The 17,087-nt window shown below is 40.8% G+C and overlaps 2 protein-coding genes across 3 annotated transcripts; one reads left to right on the top strand and one right to left on the bottom strand.

The window, feature by feature from the left end:
* Positions 1 to 1,595: 1,595 nt before the first annotated feature.
* hexd (hexosaminidase d) lies at positions 1,596 to 11,767 on the top strand. 2 transcript variants are annotated; one of them, XM_061708180.1, is made up of 12 exons: positions 1,596 to 1,750; positions 1,816 to 1,907; positions 4,898 to 5,013; positions 6,596 to 6,683; positions 7,358 to 7,522; positions 7,597 to 7,780; positions 7,951 to 8,022; positions 8,867 to 9,065; positions 9,334 to 9,495; positions 9,578 to 9,685; positions 10,261 to 10,350; positions 11,123 to 11,767. In XM_061708180.1, exons 2-12 carry the CDS (start codon positions 1,821 to 1,823, stop codon positions 11,292 to 11,294), a joined length of 1,443 nt encoding a protein of 480 aa, XP_061564164.1. In that variant the 5' UTR covers positions 1,596 to 1,750; positions 1,816 to 1,820; the 3' UTR covers positions 11,295 to 11,767. The 2 variants fall into 2 exon arrangements, with proteins under 2 accessions (XP_061564164.1, XP_061564165.1); XM_061708181.1 differs by lacking the exons at positions 1,596 to 1,750; positions 1,816 to 1,907; positions 4,898 to 5,013 and adding an exon at positions 5,035 to 5,095.
* LOC133419166 (cytochrome b-245 chaperone 1 homolog) lies at positions 11,491 to 15,832 on the bottom strand. Its single transcript, XM_061708182.1, has 6 exons — positions 15,678 to 15,832; positions 14,464 to 14,551; positions 14,336 to 14,377; positions 14,069 to 14,239; positions 13,833 to 13,977; positions 11,491 to 12,812 (listed from the first exon to the last, which is right to left on the bottom strand). Exons 2-6 carry the CDS (start codon positions 14,549 to 14,551, stop codon positions 12,665 to 12,667), a joined length of 594 nt encoding a protein of 197 aa, XP_061564166.1. The 5' UTR covers positions 15,678 to 15,832; the 3' UTR covers positions 11,491 to 12,664.
* Between the last annotated feature and the right edge of the window lie 1,255 nt (positions 15,833 to 17,087).

The following is a 17,087-nucleotide window of genomic DNA, read 5'->3' as shown; positions in this document are numbered from 1 at the left end:
ATTTTCCATAGATCCATTCAGCGAGGCAGAAAACGCCCTTAATTGCATGCCCTTACCAAGCACCAGCAATCTTACTTCTGAACTGAAGCTACCTTCCCCTTTGACTTTACAGCTTATGTTCTCCAAACTGTTGTTGAATGACCACGGTTGTCAGTAAGGATCCCACTAAGTGTTATTTGTGCATTTGTAACAGTCGTAGTGTATTATAATCTGGACTATGAAGTCGTGTCCCTCTTCCTCACAGCTTCACCCCTGTATCCCGGTTAACCTGGTCATCCCTGTGATGCTCGTGTCAATTCACCCATATACTGAAGGGCAGAAGATCAGGATGGCTACTTCCTTCCTCGTGAGACAAGTTTATTAAACCACACAATGATAAATGGCACTTTAGGAATAAGAACGGAGATTTTTTTTGTCAGCTTTTCAAGAACTGACATGATACTATTAAAAGTGCAGGAGATGGATAACTTTATAAATGTCTACATCTGCTTATATAGTTATCTTTGCAGTGTACTAGCTAACCATTGTGTCTGTGTCTCTCCTTTCTCTGTTCTTCATTTTCTCTTTCTGTTCTTCCTTTTCCTGCTCTGTCCAGCTGGTCTTCGGCAGGAGGTCCCCCCTTATGAGCCTGGTCCTGCTCAAGGTTTCTTCCCTCCTAAAGGGTTTTTAGTGCCACTGTTTGGCTTAAGGTTTTTCTGCCACTAGGGGAGTTTTTACCTGCCATTGTTTATGTTATGTTTATATAATAATTACTTAATACTTAATAATTACTTATAATTTAAGACGTTTAAATATTGTCGTCAAATTGTCTTGGTTGGTTGCAATAATCCCGGCTCTTGTAGTTTACAAGAACGCATTTCCATAAGCACAGGTGGACAGTAACGGAGTAAATTTACTTGAGTACTGTACTTAAGTACATATCCAGAGGATTTGTACTTTACTTGAGTATTAGATTTCTTTGGTACTTATTACTCTTACTTGAATACATTTCCAAGACAAATATTTTTACTTTTACTCGAGTAAATTCGTAGGAAGGCTGAAAAGTACTCGTTACTTTCAGGTCTGCTCTTTTTTCTTCTGCAGGTTTTATATAACATTGTGGTTCTAAAAAGCAGCACATCAGTGCAGCTGGTTTCAAAGAGCTAATTCTCAGAAACAAGAGTTAAAAGATCCTTAAATTAATTTAGAAAAAATATAGTAATTTACTGATGTGGAAAATGAGAAATTTACTCTTACTTTTACTTTTACTTAAAGTAAATTTAAAAGCATTTACTTGTGGTTACTTAAGTACCTTTAAAAGCAAGTACTTTTCTACTCTTACTCCAGTAATATTTTGACTGAGCTACTTTTACTTGTAATGGAGTAAATTTTGACCAGTAGTATTTGTACTCTTACTCAAGTACTGGGGTCGAGTACTCTGTCCACCTCTGTCCATAAGTTTGAAAACCTTAAAATAATTTTTCTACCCGTTTTATTCCCGAGGAATTATCTGTTTTCTTCATCATTTAGAGCAAGCGTCCCCCTGACCGACCAGTGGGTGGAGGTAAAGCTCCAGTTCGTTGTTTGACAGTCGACAATAAAACCCATGAAGATGAAGAAGAGGGCGAAGTCAAGTCTCTGATGTTTATATCAACCATGCAAAACAAAATAAAAGAAGAAAAACGTTGAGCTTTAAGCAGGAGTGATCATTTTCAGTGCTGTACACGCGCCTGGTCTCGTCCCCTTCATCCCACTGGCGTCACATTTCACGGTGAGTCGGACTCTGCTTCCCTGAACAAACTGAAGTTCTCTTTGGCTCATTGCTGCTCTTTACAGGGAGGATGGCGTGTCCGCCTTGGCCCAAAGGCAGCAGGCTTGTCCACCTGGACCTGAAAGGTGCCCCTCCTCGGCCCGAGCACCTGCACGCGGTGAGCCTGAAGCTCACATTTTCAGATTATGAAGCTCAAGAATGAGATCATATGAGGTCATATTTAGGCAGAGACAACTTTTCATTAACTGTATTTGGCCTTCAATCCATTTTTGGCAGGTGAAAATGCCTATTTTGTGTTGTAATGGTCCTTTAAAAGAGTTAAAAGCAATCCTGTGAGCTCTAGTGTTTATATTATGAAGCTCAAGGATGAGATCAAATCATATTTAGGTAGAAACAAACTTTCATTAATTGTATTTGGCCTTCAATCAATTTTTGGCAGGTAAAAAGACCCATTTTCAGGGGAGAAATCAGATTCTGGCAGGCAATCACTTTTTGGCACGACACCGGAACCATAAATCAGCCTTGCGCCTGGTTTGTTTTTTAATTTTTGTTCATCCAAAAAACAATGTTATTACATCGGTGCAAGTGCAACCATCATCATACAGCACACATGGGGAAAACAGCAAAACCAGAGAGGCACTACAGAGATGGCTCAAATAGATGTGACCAAAAAGGTGTAGGCTGAAGCATGATCTTGTGATGCCTACCCTATTATCATACAATACTAGACAATGTTTATAAAGAAGTGCAGGAAAAAGAGTTAATGATTGTTAGAGCACAAAAAGAAAAAGACCAGTTGCACTCACCCCGGTGGTGATGAAGTGCTTTGAAAAGCTGGTCCGTAGTCAAATCACAGCAGCCCTGCCCCGCAACCTTGACCCCCACCAGTTTGCCTACAGAGAGAACCGATCCACGGAGGATGCAGTGGCCACGGCACTCCATGCTGCACTAGCCCACCTGGAGCAGCAGGGGAGCTACGTGCGGATGCTCTTTGTGGATTATTGTTTTCCTTCTGTCTTGCAAGACAATGGAGTATGCGCCGGGAATTAGTCTGTTGATGGGTTACAGCTGTCTCCCGTGTTGTTTCTGTTGCTGTGGGTCAGCGGCACTGAAGTGACCTCTCCAGGGCGCATGCCTGGGCAAAATATATGGTAATCCTGGGGTGCCCAGTCATCAGGATCCCCCTCTCAGCCTTGCTGATGTGGTCCAAAGGAAAGCAGGGCAATACGTTTGGCATCAGCTTGGCTGCAGGAGCTGCCGGTAGGGGGTCAGCAGTGACACCCAGCCGCCTACTCCTGATTCCAAGACCAAAGAGCTGGTAATTGACTATAGGAGGACAAAGACAGAGATTCCTCCTCTCATCATCAGCGGGGATTGTGTAGAGAGGGTAGCCAACTTCCGGTACCTGGGAGTCCACATGGAGGAGAACCTGACCTGGAGTGTGAACTGAGCTGCTGAAAAAGGCCCAGCAGAGACTGTACTTCCTCAGGATCGTCAGGAGGGAGAACATCACCCAGAGGCTGCTGGTGTCCTTCTAACGAGCCTCCATCTAGAGCATTCTGACGTACTGTATCTGCATCTGGTACAGCAGCTGTACAGCAGCTCAGAGGAAAGACCTCCAGAGGGTCATCACCACCGGCTGCCCTCTCTCCACACTGGAACACCTCCACCACTTTGCCAGAAAAAAGCCCAAACTATAATAAAAGACACTCCTCCCCCCCGACACTCGCTGTTTGAACTGCTGCCATCTAGGAAAAAATACAGATTCATGAAGACAAGGACAAACGGACTCAAACACAGCTTTTATCCAACAGCAATAACCACTCTTAACAAAAACAGGAGCTAATGTGCAATAACAAAAGATGATTGTATGTTGATGAAAGTTCTTGTAATGTCCGTATGTTGATGTATGTGTGGAGGGGTGAATGTGTCTAGATATATATATTTATTTTATTTGTTTTTATTTAATTTTATTGATTTATTTTTCAGTTATTTTATTTTTTTATATGATGTGCTGACTGGAGAGCACTTTTAATTTCGTTGTACATAGGGATAATGACAGTAAAGATCTATATCTAAAAACAAAGGACAAATAAACAAACAGTTTGGGCTATCAAAGTATATACTAGACTGTCTCAGAAAATTAGAATATTGTGATAAAGTTCTTTATTTTCTGTAATGCAATTAAAAAAACAAAAATGTCATACATTCTGGATTCATTACAAATCAACTGAAATATTGCAAGCCTTTTATTATTTTAATATTGCTGATTATGGTTTACAGTTTAAGATTAAGATTCCCAGAATATTCTAATTTTTTGAGATAGGATATTTGAGTTTTCTTAAGCTGTAAGCCATGATCAGCAATATTAAAATAATGAAAGGCTTGCAATATTTCAGTTGATTTGTAATGAGCCCAGAATGTATGACATTTTTGCATTACAGAAAATAAAGGACTTTATTACAATATTCTAATTTTCTGAGACAGTCCTGTGTATATACATGTAGTGGGATGTCAATACAAATTTGCATCCATGTTTTTGTAGTATCAGTACTGTATACATTAACTGTATAGCAATGTATGAATGTGTTTACCCAAACATGCACAACCACAAACATACTCATGCACACAGGCAGTACATATATTCACACCTCCAGACACTACACACACACACACACACACACACACACACACACACACACACACACACACATACATACATACATACATACATACATACATACATACATACATACATACATACATACATACATACATACATACACACACACACACATACATACATACATACATACATACATACATACACACACACACACACACACACACACACACACATATATATATATATATATATATATATATATATATATATATACACACACACACACAGTGCAATAATACATCTCTTACACTATCATATAATATATGGTAGGTGCAAAGAAGCAAACAAAAGCCCAGTAATTATAGTTACACTATGAAATTTGGTGTCAATGAGTTTGATTGCATTACAATATATCCCATTACAGTATATTTTTGTACCCGTTGATAGTCTTAATTTGTGCGCCTGGTGCGCCTGGTGCTCGGTGGTGTTTGTTTCTGATCGCTGTGTCTCCACCTCCTCAGCTGATCGAGCTGTTCTGTCAGCTGGGAGCAGACGGTCTGCTGGTGGAGTACGAGGACATGTTTCCGTATGAGGGGGAGCTGAGGCTGCTGCAAGCGGCTGCACATCCTGCTTACAGGTGCACTTTGAGACGTCCGTGTGATTTACTGGCTCTGGGGAGCCTTGAGCCAAAAGATGTGCATGAGCCAAAAAAAACTGTGGTATAAAATCATCATACTTTCTTTTGACAAATATTTTTATTGACTTTTTCAATTACAGTACAAAGGCACAAAACAGAACAAGGCATGTTGATATGTACAAATGGGCACTTGAAGATATTTCAAATGTACAGATCTAAGTGGTATATTTTACTGTTGTGGTAACTGACTGATTCTCATCATGGTGTTTAGGGAAAAGAAAAGGATAACGCTAATGAGTGACCAACATGTACATACACCGATGGAAACACATTGTGTACTTCTAGAATGCTCCCACCATCCAAAATGTGATCAGTGACCTTATTAGAAATAAACAAGAAGTTAATACAACAGTAGACTACAATGCCGCAATAAAATCCTCCCCCTCCAGAAATTGCATAAAAGAGCCCCAAATCTCACATGTGTTATATTTCCCTTTAACAACATATGTAAGTTTCTATAAAGCAAGGCATTGCAGTAAACCCTCAACCCAACTCTGCCTACTTGGTCTGTGAACAGATTTCCATGACAGTGCAATTTTATGTTTAGCTTCTAGAAGACAAAATACCACCATCTTCTTCCTGCTATCGTTCAAAGTACAGCTTGTAGGGAAAAACCAAAAATACAAAGCTTGGGACAAAGAGGAAATTGCTTTTTGATGAACAGATATAATTGTAATAATCTCTTTCCAAAATTCTTGAATGAGGGTACATTCCCAGAGGCAGTGAAACAAGCTACCTTTCTGTATCCCACACTTGACACAAGTATCTGGTGTATTAGGGTAAATGCGGTGTAGTAACTCTGGTGTAATATATGTTCTCATCACCCATTTATATTGTAGGAGTTTGAACCTTGTGTTTATTGTTTGTACTTGGCACCGGTAACTTATATCCTGCCACTCACTCTACAGTAATTCCTTCAGTAAGGTCTTTTATCCTCTGAGGATTCTTTTGATTCAGCTATAATATTCTGATAGAATTTTGAGGTTAGTCCAGCTGTAATATTTCTTTCTTGATGGTAAGGTCATCATAGAATATTATATTTTTGCATGTAAAACGTGATCCACGTGACAAAACCACTGATTTCATGTCCAAAGTCATAGTTTTGGTACATACAGTATAGATCAAAAGTTTGGACACACTTCCCCATTTGTTTGAATGAGAAGATGTGTCCGAACCTTTGGTCTGTACTGTATTTGGATGGCTGGTCAACAGAGGGTGCAAAAGCTTTAAATCTGACATTACATGAGAATTACTAGTGCAATGAAATCATTGTTGCTACTACTTAATTTTAGATATCAGCATTGCCCACTGTATTAAAAAAAGAAACAAATCAAAGAAGAAAAATGACAAAAAGACACCAAACTGGCCAGATTTCATCACCAATTATATTATAACAAGGGTTATATAATCACTGAGATTCTGTATTAAGATTAGAATAGTTAATTATATTACTTGATGGGCAAGAATCTGTGCTGCAAAAATAAAAATGAAGATGCGCAATTACCTCTTACTGTGTTTTTAGCCGAGATGAAGTTTTGTCCATGCTGGAGTTTGCCAGATCAAAGGGCATGGAGGTGATCCCACTTGTGCAGACGTTCGGACATATGGAAGTAAGTAAAAGTCTGCGCTCTTTATGTAATATAACTAAATCCTGATGAGGATAACTTGTTTTGGTGCCCTTATGCGTTTGCTTTTCATTTGCCCGATGAATATTTAACATGAAAAAGATTAAAGCAACACTATGTAGGAATACCACTTCTGGCCACATACATACAGTTCTGCCTCTGGCAGTTCTGTGCCAATGAGTGGGGACGGTCCGGCACATCTTCTGATGCCATTTGGTCCCCTAGAAGTCTACTTTGTTATGCCGACCAACAGCAGCTCCTCTTCTATAGAAGAATTGTACATCAGCAGGTGCAGAACCTGATCAAGAACCATCAAGATGGACCTACCCGCCCAGCCCATGAGCTGTTCACCCTCCTCCCCTCAGACAGAAGGCTGCACCACCTCAGAACTTGGACTGCAAATCTCTCTGAGGCTGAAATTCACTGCACCTTTGCTGTTTTTTTTTTAATAACACGTCGAATTACATGAATATTGAATGATGAATATTTTGAGATGTGCTGCCACCGTGTGGTCAGACATGGTATTGCTACATACTGTATTTAAAGTTCACAACAAATTTTTCAGCGTCTTCTATATTTTGGCTGTAAAAGCAGGGTTTTTAGCATGAATTATTGTGTAGGATAATGCTTGAATGCTTTCGTCCCTTTTTCTGTCGTAGTTTGTGTTGAAGCATCAGTCGTTGTGGCACCTCAGGGAGGAGCCCCACTGCCTGGGCACGCTGAATCCTCACAAAGAGGAGGGGGTGAAGCTGGTGATGGAGATGTTGAAGCAGGTAGTGGAGCTGCATCCCGGTCTAAGTACCCTGCACATCGGAGCGGACGAGGTGAGGGTTTGTCCTCCGTTGACTGACCGCAGCTTCAGAGTTGAATCTGATGCACTCGTCTGCACGTTCACCAGGTTTACATGCTCGGTGAGGGCGAGGAGTCCAAGCTGTGGCTGGCCTCGCCTGGACGTACAGTGGAGCAGCTTTTCCTCGCTCACGTGACCAAGGTGGTTAAGGCGATCAAGGAGGCGTGGCCTACCATGAGCGTCATAATGTGGGATGATATGATGCGAGGCATGAGCCTGGACACACTGAGAGGTGAGGAGGAGATCCTGTCGATTCCCCTTAAAGCCGTCGCATCCTCGAAAAGTTTCAATCCTGCCGTCGGTGACCTTCGAGTTCAGTTTTTGCAACCACTGCTAGTTTTGTTGTAATGGCACTCAAGCGCCTCTTGCGTTAACCATTTTCTGTTGTTATCCACGTGACAGCAAGTGGCCTGGTTGAACTGGTGCAGCCGATGTTGTGGGACTACAACCCCGACCTGGATGTGGGCCAAACTGGTAGGAGCCATAAACTTGGTGGTTAAAAAACATCCATGTTTTATTTTACACAACCAAGTAGCGTAGTGCAAAAGATGTTTCAGTTTCTGGATGATGTAATTTGAACTAAATCATTTTTGACATAGTAACTGTTAGGGCTGGGCGATATGGACCAAAAGTCATATCTCGATATTTTCTAGCTAAATGGCGATACTCGATATATATCTCGATATTTTTTCTGTGCCATAATTGGGGTTTCCCCCAAAGCATTATAGCATAGCATCTCTGTTAGCTTCATATTTTTCTGAGGCAAACCCTTAAAAAAACAGTCAGTTTTAATACAAAGCCTTGTGCCAAATGTCACACAGGTACCTTTGTTAACAGAGGTCAAAATGTATAAAACAAATGAAATAAAAATAAACTTCCTGCATATATAGAATAAAAATGCTTCTTGAATAAAATAAAACAAATATCCCTTTACTGCATAACAATTAAATTAAAATACACTGTGCAATTAATACAATGTAGACAGTAACAGGCAGACTTTTCCACTGAGGTTGACAGTTGTGCAAATAACAAAACATTTGTGCAAAAAAAGATTCAAGTCAATTTGTCACAAAATAAGCTATATCAAAATCATATATTTTTTTTTTTTTTTAATTTTTTTTTTAAATCGATATAAACGATATTGTCTGGTACCATATCGTGTTTGAAAATATATCGATATATATTAAAATCTCAATATATCGCCCAGCCCTAGTAACTGTTAACCTTACAGTAACTCATCCTGCAAATCGCCTTCGATTTCTTAGCTGAATTGATTTTAAAGGGGCTGTGATGCAAATGTTCTCCACTGTGTTTTCAGTGTCGCTGCTTGAGCGGTACTGCAGTGCTGGGATGTCAGACCTGTGGGCGGCCAGCTCCTTCAAAGGCTCCACCACCGTTTACACCTGCGTGACCACAACTCAGAGGCATGTGGAGAACCATGCACAGTGGCTGAAGGTGGCTGCTTCTCTGTCTGCCGGCGTGAACCTGAAAGGCATCGCCATCACGGGCTGGCAGAGGTAAAAACTGGGGATGATCGGACTGATCAGGCGGTGGTCAGAGCCAGGTGATCGGCAGTCACTGTGAAAGTGTAATAATTGTCAATTTGAATCCCCTGAGGAAGTTGCAATTGATGCATCGCTTGTGAGAATCTGAGGAAATTAACTGGAGTTAATGTTTCTGCTTTTCAAAATAAAAGCATTTTTTTATTCAAATGATTTATGATGATGTATAAATGTTACATGAATTCAAAATAATTCACTCAGCTGTTCATTTACCCACTGACAGGTACGACCATATGTCAGTGCTGTGTGAGCTGATGCCTGTGGGACTCCCATCACTAGCGGCCTGTCTCCAAACTCTCATCCATGGTCAGTTTAGTGCTGAGGCTCAAGGCAAAGTAAAGGAGAGGCTGGGTATGTCCTCGGTGGAGGTGGAAGACCTAGAGAGGTGAGATCCAACACTGTTTTCGGTAAAGGGACACAATCGCTGTTTTCAAACGGTCTGACAGTTTAATCTGTGCGGCTTTCAGGACATGTGTAGTAGACTCATCGTTCCCAGGAGCGAAGCTGGCGAAGCTCATCGTGGAGCTCAATTCCCTGCTCAACTCTAATGACTTAAGATTTTTTGAAAGCGACATGTAAGTTGAGGGTTGTGATCATGTGACTTCTTTTTTTCCTGTATTGAGCTAATAATGTTAAATTTAGCAAAATATCTTTCTCCATTGGGTCATTGGACATTTTCAGAATCTTTGATTCAGGCGGTACAGCGTCTGTCAGAAGATACGTGACCTCCATTTGTTAAAGAGTCTTCTTTGCAGTAACGGTTTAGTAATGCAGCACCACCCCTCTTGAAATTAATCCTTTAGGGGAAAAAGGTGATTTTTTTTTTGCTCATGTTTTCATAAAATTGTCAGACATATGACTCTTGGTCGGTTGTATGAGAAGAAAATGTTGCCTAAGATGGTTCTAGATGAACCAAGTGCTGCGTGAATGTGTGTGTGTGTGTGTGTGGCTTCATTATAAATCTTTTTAGTGGTTTATACTAGAAAGTACTGGAGAAAGAAGTCATCCAGGAAGCTCTAAGCCACAAAATTGTTTTGTTTTTATATTTTTTGTTCTTCTTTAGACGTAACCCGTCTTGTCCAATACTAAACTCTTAAAAAAAACATTTGTAACGCTATAAAATATTTCAAGCGGGCTTGTTCTCCTGTAGGTTTGTTAGGGGTTGGCTCAGCCCCTACCAACGCCAGAGGAAGATGATGAACCCGCTAATCACCAAGCAGATTCACTCCCAAGCTTCATCGTAAGTATTCTTTCACGTTCCTGTCCAGTCGGAAGGGGGGGTGCAGATGGGCTAAAGTTGTAGGCTTCACCTGTAAGTGTGTTTTTAGAGATTTGACAGTTCTGTCTGTGTTTGCACTTTACACATGCCCCGCCCCCAAGCCATTAGCTGAAAAGTAACGTCCCGGTACACTGAAATTAGCCCTTTAAATATAACCTTTGTGTAGTATTTCTTTTGATATTTAGTTAGAAATGTTTGGGGGGGAGGGGGGTTATACTCTCCATCTTAAGTGTATCTCTAGCTTTGGTTTCTTTTCTTACTGTTACAAGAGACGGCAGGAAGCGAGACCAGGAGAGCTCAGCGACACGACCTTAAAGTCATCAAATATCTCCTCAAATTAAACTGATTTTTTTTTTTCAGCATGAAAAAAAACGATACTAATTTGAGCTGCTTTAACACTGCGCCTCATTAGCAGATCCGAGGAGTAACTTTTTAATGCATAACCGCCTACGACACAGTTGGCAGATACTGATTTTGACAAATAAAGGAATAAAGTTTTACGTGGCTGAAGGTCAGTAAAGACGGCTTTGTTTTGGAGCTGGAGGAAACGTCTTGTTTGGTTGTTAGAAAGAATAGATTCATACTTTCTCACACCGACTTGACCTCATGCTACACGTTTGATCACAAATATAAACTCCTGGTGTCGGTGGTTTGTCTGTAAGCTCTTTAAGAGCAGCCGCCATCCGTCTGTCTGTCTGGTATCTAAGTCAAACGTCCTCTGGTCACATCTCAGGTATCTGGCAGCGATTCAGCAGAAGGCGGACGCAGTGAGGGAGGAGATGGTGCGTCTTTACCCAGAATCCACCGCTCAGGAGTGGATGGAAGAGCACGTCAGCCCCGTCGTGGTTCCTATACAGAAAATAAGAGAGGATATCCAAGACGGTCTGAAGATGATGGTGCCATAGAAGAGAGGTTATCGGTTTGACTTGAAACGTTTTTTATTTGTATTATTTTCTCCGCTGCAACACTTTGAATGATTTTTGTTGTCATTACGAGTCAGTGAACACATCATCTCTAAAACTGACAGTTATCATGTCTTTTATATGTGATTCCTCGCTTAAATGCAAAGGACTGTGAATGGAGGTAAGTGAAGCAAAAAAGGGGGGAAAAAATTGATGTTTGATACAAAGCAATTTTATTTAAGTTCATCAAACCAAAGTTTACAAAAAATAAAATAAAATCATCCAACAGTTTAATAAAAATAAAAAAAGTCTTCTTCTTGAGTAGGAAACATCAGCATTGACAGAAACCTAAGATTTAAAATAACAAAAATCTACAGTTTGACTAAAAGCATAAACCTGAGATTCAGTGTTTGGTTCCCAGAAGTTACACAAATGTCAAAAAACAAAACATTTCTCACACGATTCTCTTGTACTCTTGGCTGAGTTCCTCAAGGTCTTTGTGATCCAAGACAGTTTCTGCATGCGTCAATTCACGGGGGGTGCAGACCCAGCACAAATAAGCATGCAAACACATGAACAGGGGCTGGATGGTCCAGAAAAACTGTGAGTAAGTTGCTTCCCATCGTCTTTCCCAGCGTCCATAAACGCTCATTAAGAGTTCAGCGGGAAGAAGGAACAGTACATCTGTAATCTGAAGAGCACTTCTCAAACAGTCATTAGCTCAGTAGAGGATCATTTAAAAGAGAAAGATGGCGAAGAAAGACGTGTGCACACGTAGAGACACTTGCAGCTGAAGCTGTACTGAGAATGTCACCTCGTGTAAAGTCTGTTCACGGTCCACCTGAGATCAGATGGAAATGGATCCTAATCTCACTACGGATATAACCACAGATTTGAGTGAGACTGAAATATACAGCAAAACTGCAATTAATGTTAACACTTGAGGCAACAAAGCTATGTCAAAATAAATAGCTTTTTTTAAACCTATGACGAGGCTCAAAGACGTCGTTCCACTTGAGTGAACCCAAACCCATGTCATGTGTAAGCGTCTCCATGTTTTTAAGTGTAAAAGTCAGCTGCCAATGATGTTTAAACTACTGTCAGTGGACGTGACTGGAGGAGAGTTCTCTGCTTCTAACACGTGGCATCAATATCAAAGTACTGACACTGATCTACGGAGGCAGATGTCATGAACTCTCCTCCTCGGTTCATTGACAGTATGTTGCACAACAGTTGGTAGCCGACTTAAATGAATGGACCTGCAAACTAGAAGGTTATGGAACGCTTAGTTAGGTCTGGGTTTGCAACTTTTGATGATGGAAGTCCAAACAACTGTATAGGGAAGTGTCCTGCAGTGCTTGGTGGAGGCGGGGTTATTGATCTGTTTCATCCTCTGAGGCGGTGCTGTTGTCCAGAGAATCGTCCTCGTCGCACTCGGCCTCCAACTCCTGCTGCCTGCGTTTCTGCAGCTCCTCCAGACCCAGGAAGCGTTTCAGCAGCGAGCCCACTGCCTCCACATCACTGAGGGGAGCAACAACATGGTGGAAAACGATCAGCTGCAGCGTTCTGACGGGTTCAAAAGCTTCAAGAAACTCAATACAAGGACTGGCATGTAAATCAGACTTCAAATATGTTATGCATGCAGATGCATTAAGGTATTAAAAGCTTTCACTGAGATTGTCTCTGGGGAGATGTCCCGTGATTGTGGGAAAGATGTCAATACTTAAACTATTAGTCTGCATCAACTAAACAAGATCAAACCCTGGAAGGATAATGACCAGCCTCCATATCTGAGGAAGCATCGTAGTGTTGAACGAACCTGCTGTGGATCGCTTACACATTGTGTCAAGTCTACCAGAATAAAATTGAAGAGCAGCATTCTCAGCAATTTGAATAGTGAAAGTAAGCACTTCCTCCTGTACGATATCCGGACTAAACTGCTGTCGAGCCTCAAGAAAACCTCTGATCAGTGAAGCTCATCTTTAAAAAAAATACTTTGTCTTGCTGTTGAACATAAAGGGTAACAATGGGGGGCAATGTAGTCTGATGAAACCACATTAACTCCGATTCTGAAAGATGGAGGCTTTAGGATCAGATAGGTGTGAATAAAGCGACGCATCGGTCATCCCTAATGTCCACCAGGTGGGAGTGGGGTGTGGTGGGAGTATGATGATCGGGGGTTGCTTAGGTTGGTTTAGGTTCTGCAACAACATGTACTCAAAAAGCTTGCTCAATCTGCTGTTCAATGAGTTTTTTCAATCGGTAGGTTTTCTTTTTGCTTCTTCGATGCTACTGGTGTATTCCAGCATGACAATACCCGGATTAGTCAGACTCAAGGTGCGAGAGAGCGGATCAGGGGGCCTGAGACGTCATCCTCGCAGAATCCAGACCTGGACCTGGTTACGGGCTTGGGAAGAGCTTACACAGCGATGCAGTGCTCTCATCAATATAAAAGCCTTGATAGAGACACTTGACAGAGCCCTTAAGCCAAAAGTGGTAATTGGTGAGAGTTTATCCACGTTGGAGCAGCAGACGACCTACCTGCGGCCCCCCAGGGTGGCGCTCTGTGTGAGGGGGTAGGAGAAGCCCGCAGCCAACCGCAGCATCACCAGATAACCACGCCCCAAGTAACGCACCTTCTCTTCTTGAACACAGACGTCACACAGCTGCGTCAGATCCAGCACAACTGAGAGACAAAGAGAAACGGGCGTCATACGATATCCTGCACTCTCGCCGCATTAATGGGGTCCACTAACCATCCAAGGGCTTTTACCGACCTCTCTCTCGGCCCTTCCTCCACAATGTCAGCACCAAAGTGTACAAGCTGCAGGTCGTGAGCTCTATCTGGTTCTTGGTTTTGTCAAACACGGCTTCTTCCCACTCCTCCATGTTCTGCATGGCCACAAACAGGCAGCCGGTCACGTAGAAGAGCTTCCACAGGATGCTGTCTGTGGAGTCCAAGCAACGTAAAAAAGGAGGGAACAACATCAGCTGCTGCCATAGGCGAAAGTGGAAGGCCATATTGATAAATGTTTATTGTGTACCTGAGCTGTAGTACGCAGCCGCAAACCCAACAGAAGCTATAGCTGCAATGAAAACAGGAAAAGTTCCATATTTTGGAAATGATGCAGACAGAAGAGAAGCACGATGGATTGTTTTTATTGAAACTTACCAACAAGAAGAGACCAAGAGCGGATACCCGGAGATCTCTTGAGGTGGAGCAGGGTGGAGCTGTGCTCCTCTACTGTCATGTATCCCATCTGAACAACAGCACACATATTAATCCAGTACTTTTATGCATTTAATCACTAAAACTACTCAATAAGGCAATGTCTTGTAATGTTTTGTAATACCATTTTGTCCCACTAGAGGTGCACTTCATTGTGTATTACGACTGTGACTGCCCCTGTGTGGTCAGAACTGGTATTGCTGCATAGTGTGACTTTAACAAACTTTTCTGGTCATTAATTTTCAACATTCAGCTAAATTTAAGCCACAAATGATCAAGTTCACGGCCCGAAACGACAGAAATGGCCTTTCAGTCATCTCTATCTGGGCCTCGGCCAGTGACGGATCACTGTTGTCAGTGGTTTTTGTAACAGAACCAGACTTGGAATATGATATGGCACACATAAGTCAGTGTCAACCACAATCTGTCAGTATTATAGTATTTTTTACAAAAGGCATCAAGCATCAGTGAGAAAAAACTGCAAGCTTGTGAAACTGGCCGAGCCATAATTATCTGATGGTGTATATTTGAAAAAAACTGGATGAAAGAGGCAGGCTGTAAACTGTGCTCATCCTCTAATTGAATCGTCTAATGCTTTTAAGGAGTAATATCGAGTAACAGCACCAAAGCCCACTATTGCTTGCTACTCTCATTCTCTGAGTGTCGTAGAGATACAAAGAGATACAATTGGGGCCAAATACCTGATTTTTGATTCAACTATTCTGGTTTGTTGTTCTAGTATGGTGTGTCCTTATATACATGTTCATAGTTACTTATGATCACTTAGTTATCTGATAAATACTTAATCTCTTCTCTGCTTTAACAATAGCCCTAAGCACATTACTGGTTTAGCATTTGTACTCATTTTAACAGAAGAAAGTCTCTCTTAAGTCTTGATACAAGTAAGAGAAGAAAAAATATATACATTTCTGTCTCTTAAGGGCCAATCCCAATACACCCCCTAGACCTACTTTTAGCACCCACTCTTATTCTTTTAGACGACCGAATAAATGAATAAAATAAGAATTTAAAAAAAATACTCCAGTTCATAATGATGAAAATGGTTGGATGTGATTCACAGACCTGTTAATACTGAATAGGATGCCAGTACCAGGACTGTCTGTGATGTCAAAAGTTTGACATTTTGTACTGCTTACCTTAAAATCGTGTATCCTACTGTGAAATTCCGCCTTATATGTCTAAGAATGGACCATTGGCTCGAGGAAACGCGTGAATTACAAGGAAGTTCAATTCATGTTGTTGCAACAACTGAAGCAACTGTTCTTCCTTCCTGAGTCCGTGAGTTCTGATTGGACGGGCGATCTGTTGAGCTGCCTTCAAAATAAAAGCTTTTGGTGGGGTCGCAAAAATGAAATAAGATACAATAAAAACTATTTTCTTTCGAATGATTTGCAAGTATTTGGTATTTTCTACGACAGGGAAAAATATCAAAATGTTTTATAATGATAATGCTATATATTGGTGTTAGATTTAAAATGTTGCACCCTCTGTTGACCCTCGAACCAAACTACTAAAACTACTGCACAAAAACTACTAATGCAATTATAAAATCATTGTTATTGTTCAATGATTTTATGATTTCATTGTTATTATTGTTCAGGCTCCAGCGGACCCAAGTGACCCTGCAAAGGATATAGCGGGTACAGATAATGGATGGATGGATGTTATTGTTCATCTTTGACATGTCCAAATATCAATGGCACCTGCATCAGGCACCACATGCAAAATACCTCTCACTGTGTTGTATGTTTTTTCACTAAACCAGTGGCAGCATGTATCCAAACTAACATTTAAAACATTTAAAATCCTGAAAAATGTTGAATATTCGGTATATTTGAGCCGAATTAAATTGTTTGACAGACTAAAACTGGGGGGAAAAGTGGAAAAAAAATATTGAGCCACAATATTTATTACATTTAAAGAAAATCTCATAGTTGTGGGTTTTTTTCATCTACACCAGTGTTCAAATTAGAATTGAAAGGGTTAAAATCTGGTAGTTTTGAGTAAAGATGAACAGAGCTGAAGTTATTTGAGAAATTAACTGAAAAAGTGGGGGAAAAATTGATTTATGACAGTTTTTTGCACGTAGAATTTGGGTTCAAGGGTAGAGGGCAGTAAATTGGAGGGATGCAGACGATTTAAACATTCATATTTGGTTTCAATTGTGACTTCAGGATAATTTTGAAAATTTTCAGTCATTGTCCGATTCAATTAATGCACTGTTTTTCATCTTCTGACGCAAGAAAGTTAGGATTAAAATGAATTTGCTAAGAACTCTATAGCAGTTATTCTGCTCCTCACCGGTGGAACAAACTTCCTATAGACCTGAGGTCTGCTCCAACTGTCAGCTCCTTTAAATCAGGCCTAAAAACATTACTGTTTACTGAAGCGTACTCCTAAATTAAATACTTACCTGCTGTACTCTACTGCCCTTACTTTTTAACAACTTGTGCTTTTTATTATTTAACCTCTTTTCTTATCATTTTATTTCATTTTATTTGTTATTTAATGTTTAATTGTGTATTGCTGCTTTTAATGTTGATGTA

This window comes from Cololabis saira, chromosome 19 (assembly GCF_033807715.1).
Source record: "Cololabis saira isolate AMF1-May2022 chromosome 19, fColSai1.1, whole genome shotgun sequence".
NCBI classification, from domain to species: domain Eukaryota; kingdom Metazoa; phylum Chordata; class Actinopteri; order Beloniformes; family Belonidae; genus Cololabis; species Cololabis saira.
Note: the sequence above shows the minus strand (reverse complement) of the source record. Positions and strands in the feature narration are given on the sequence as shown.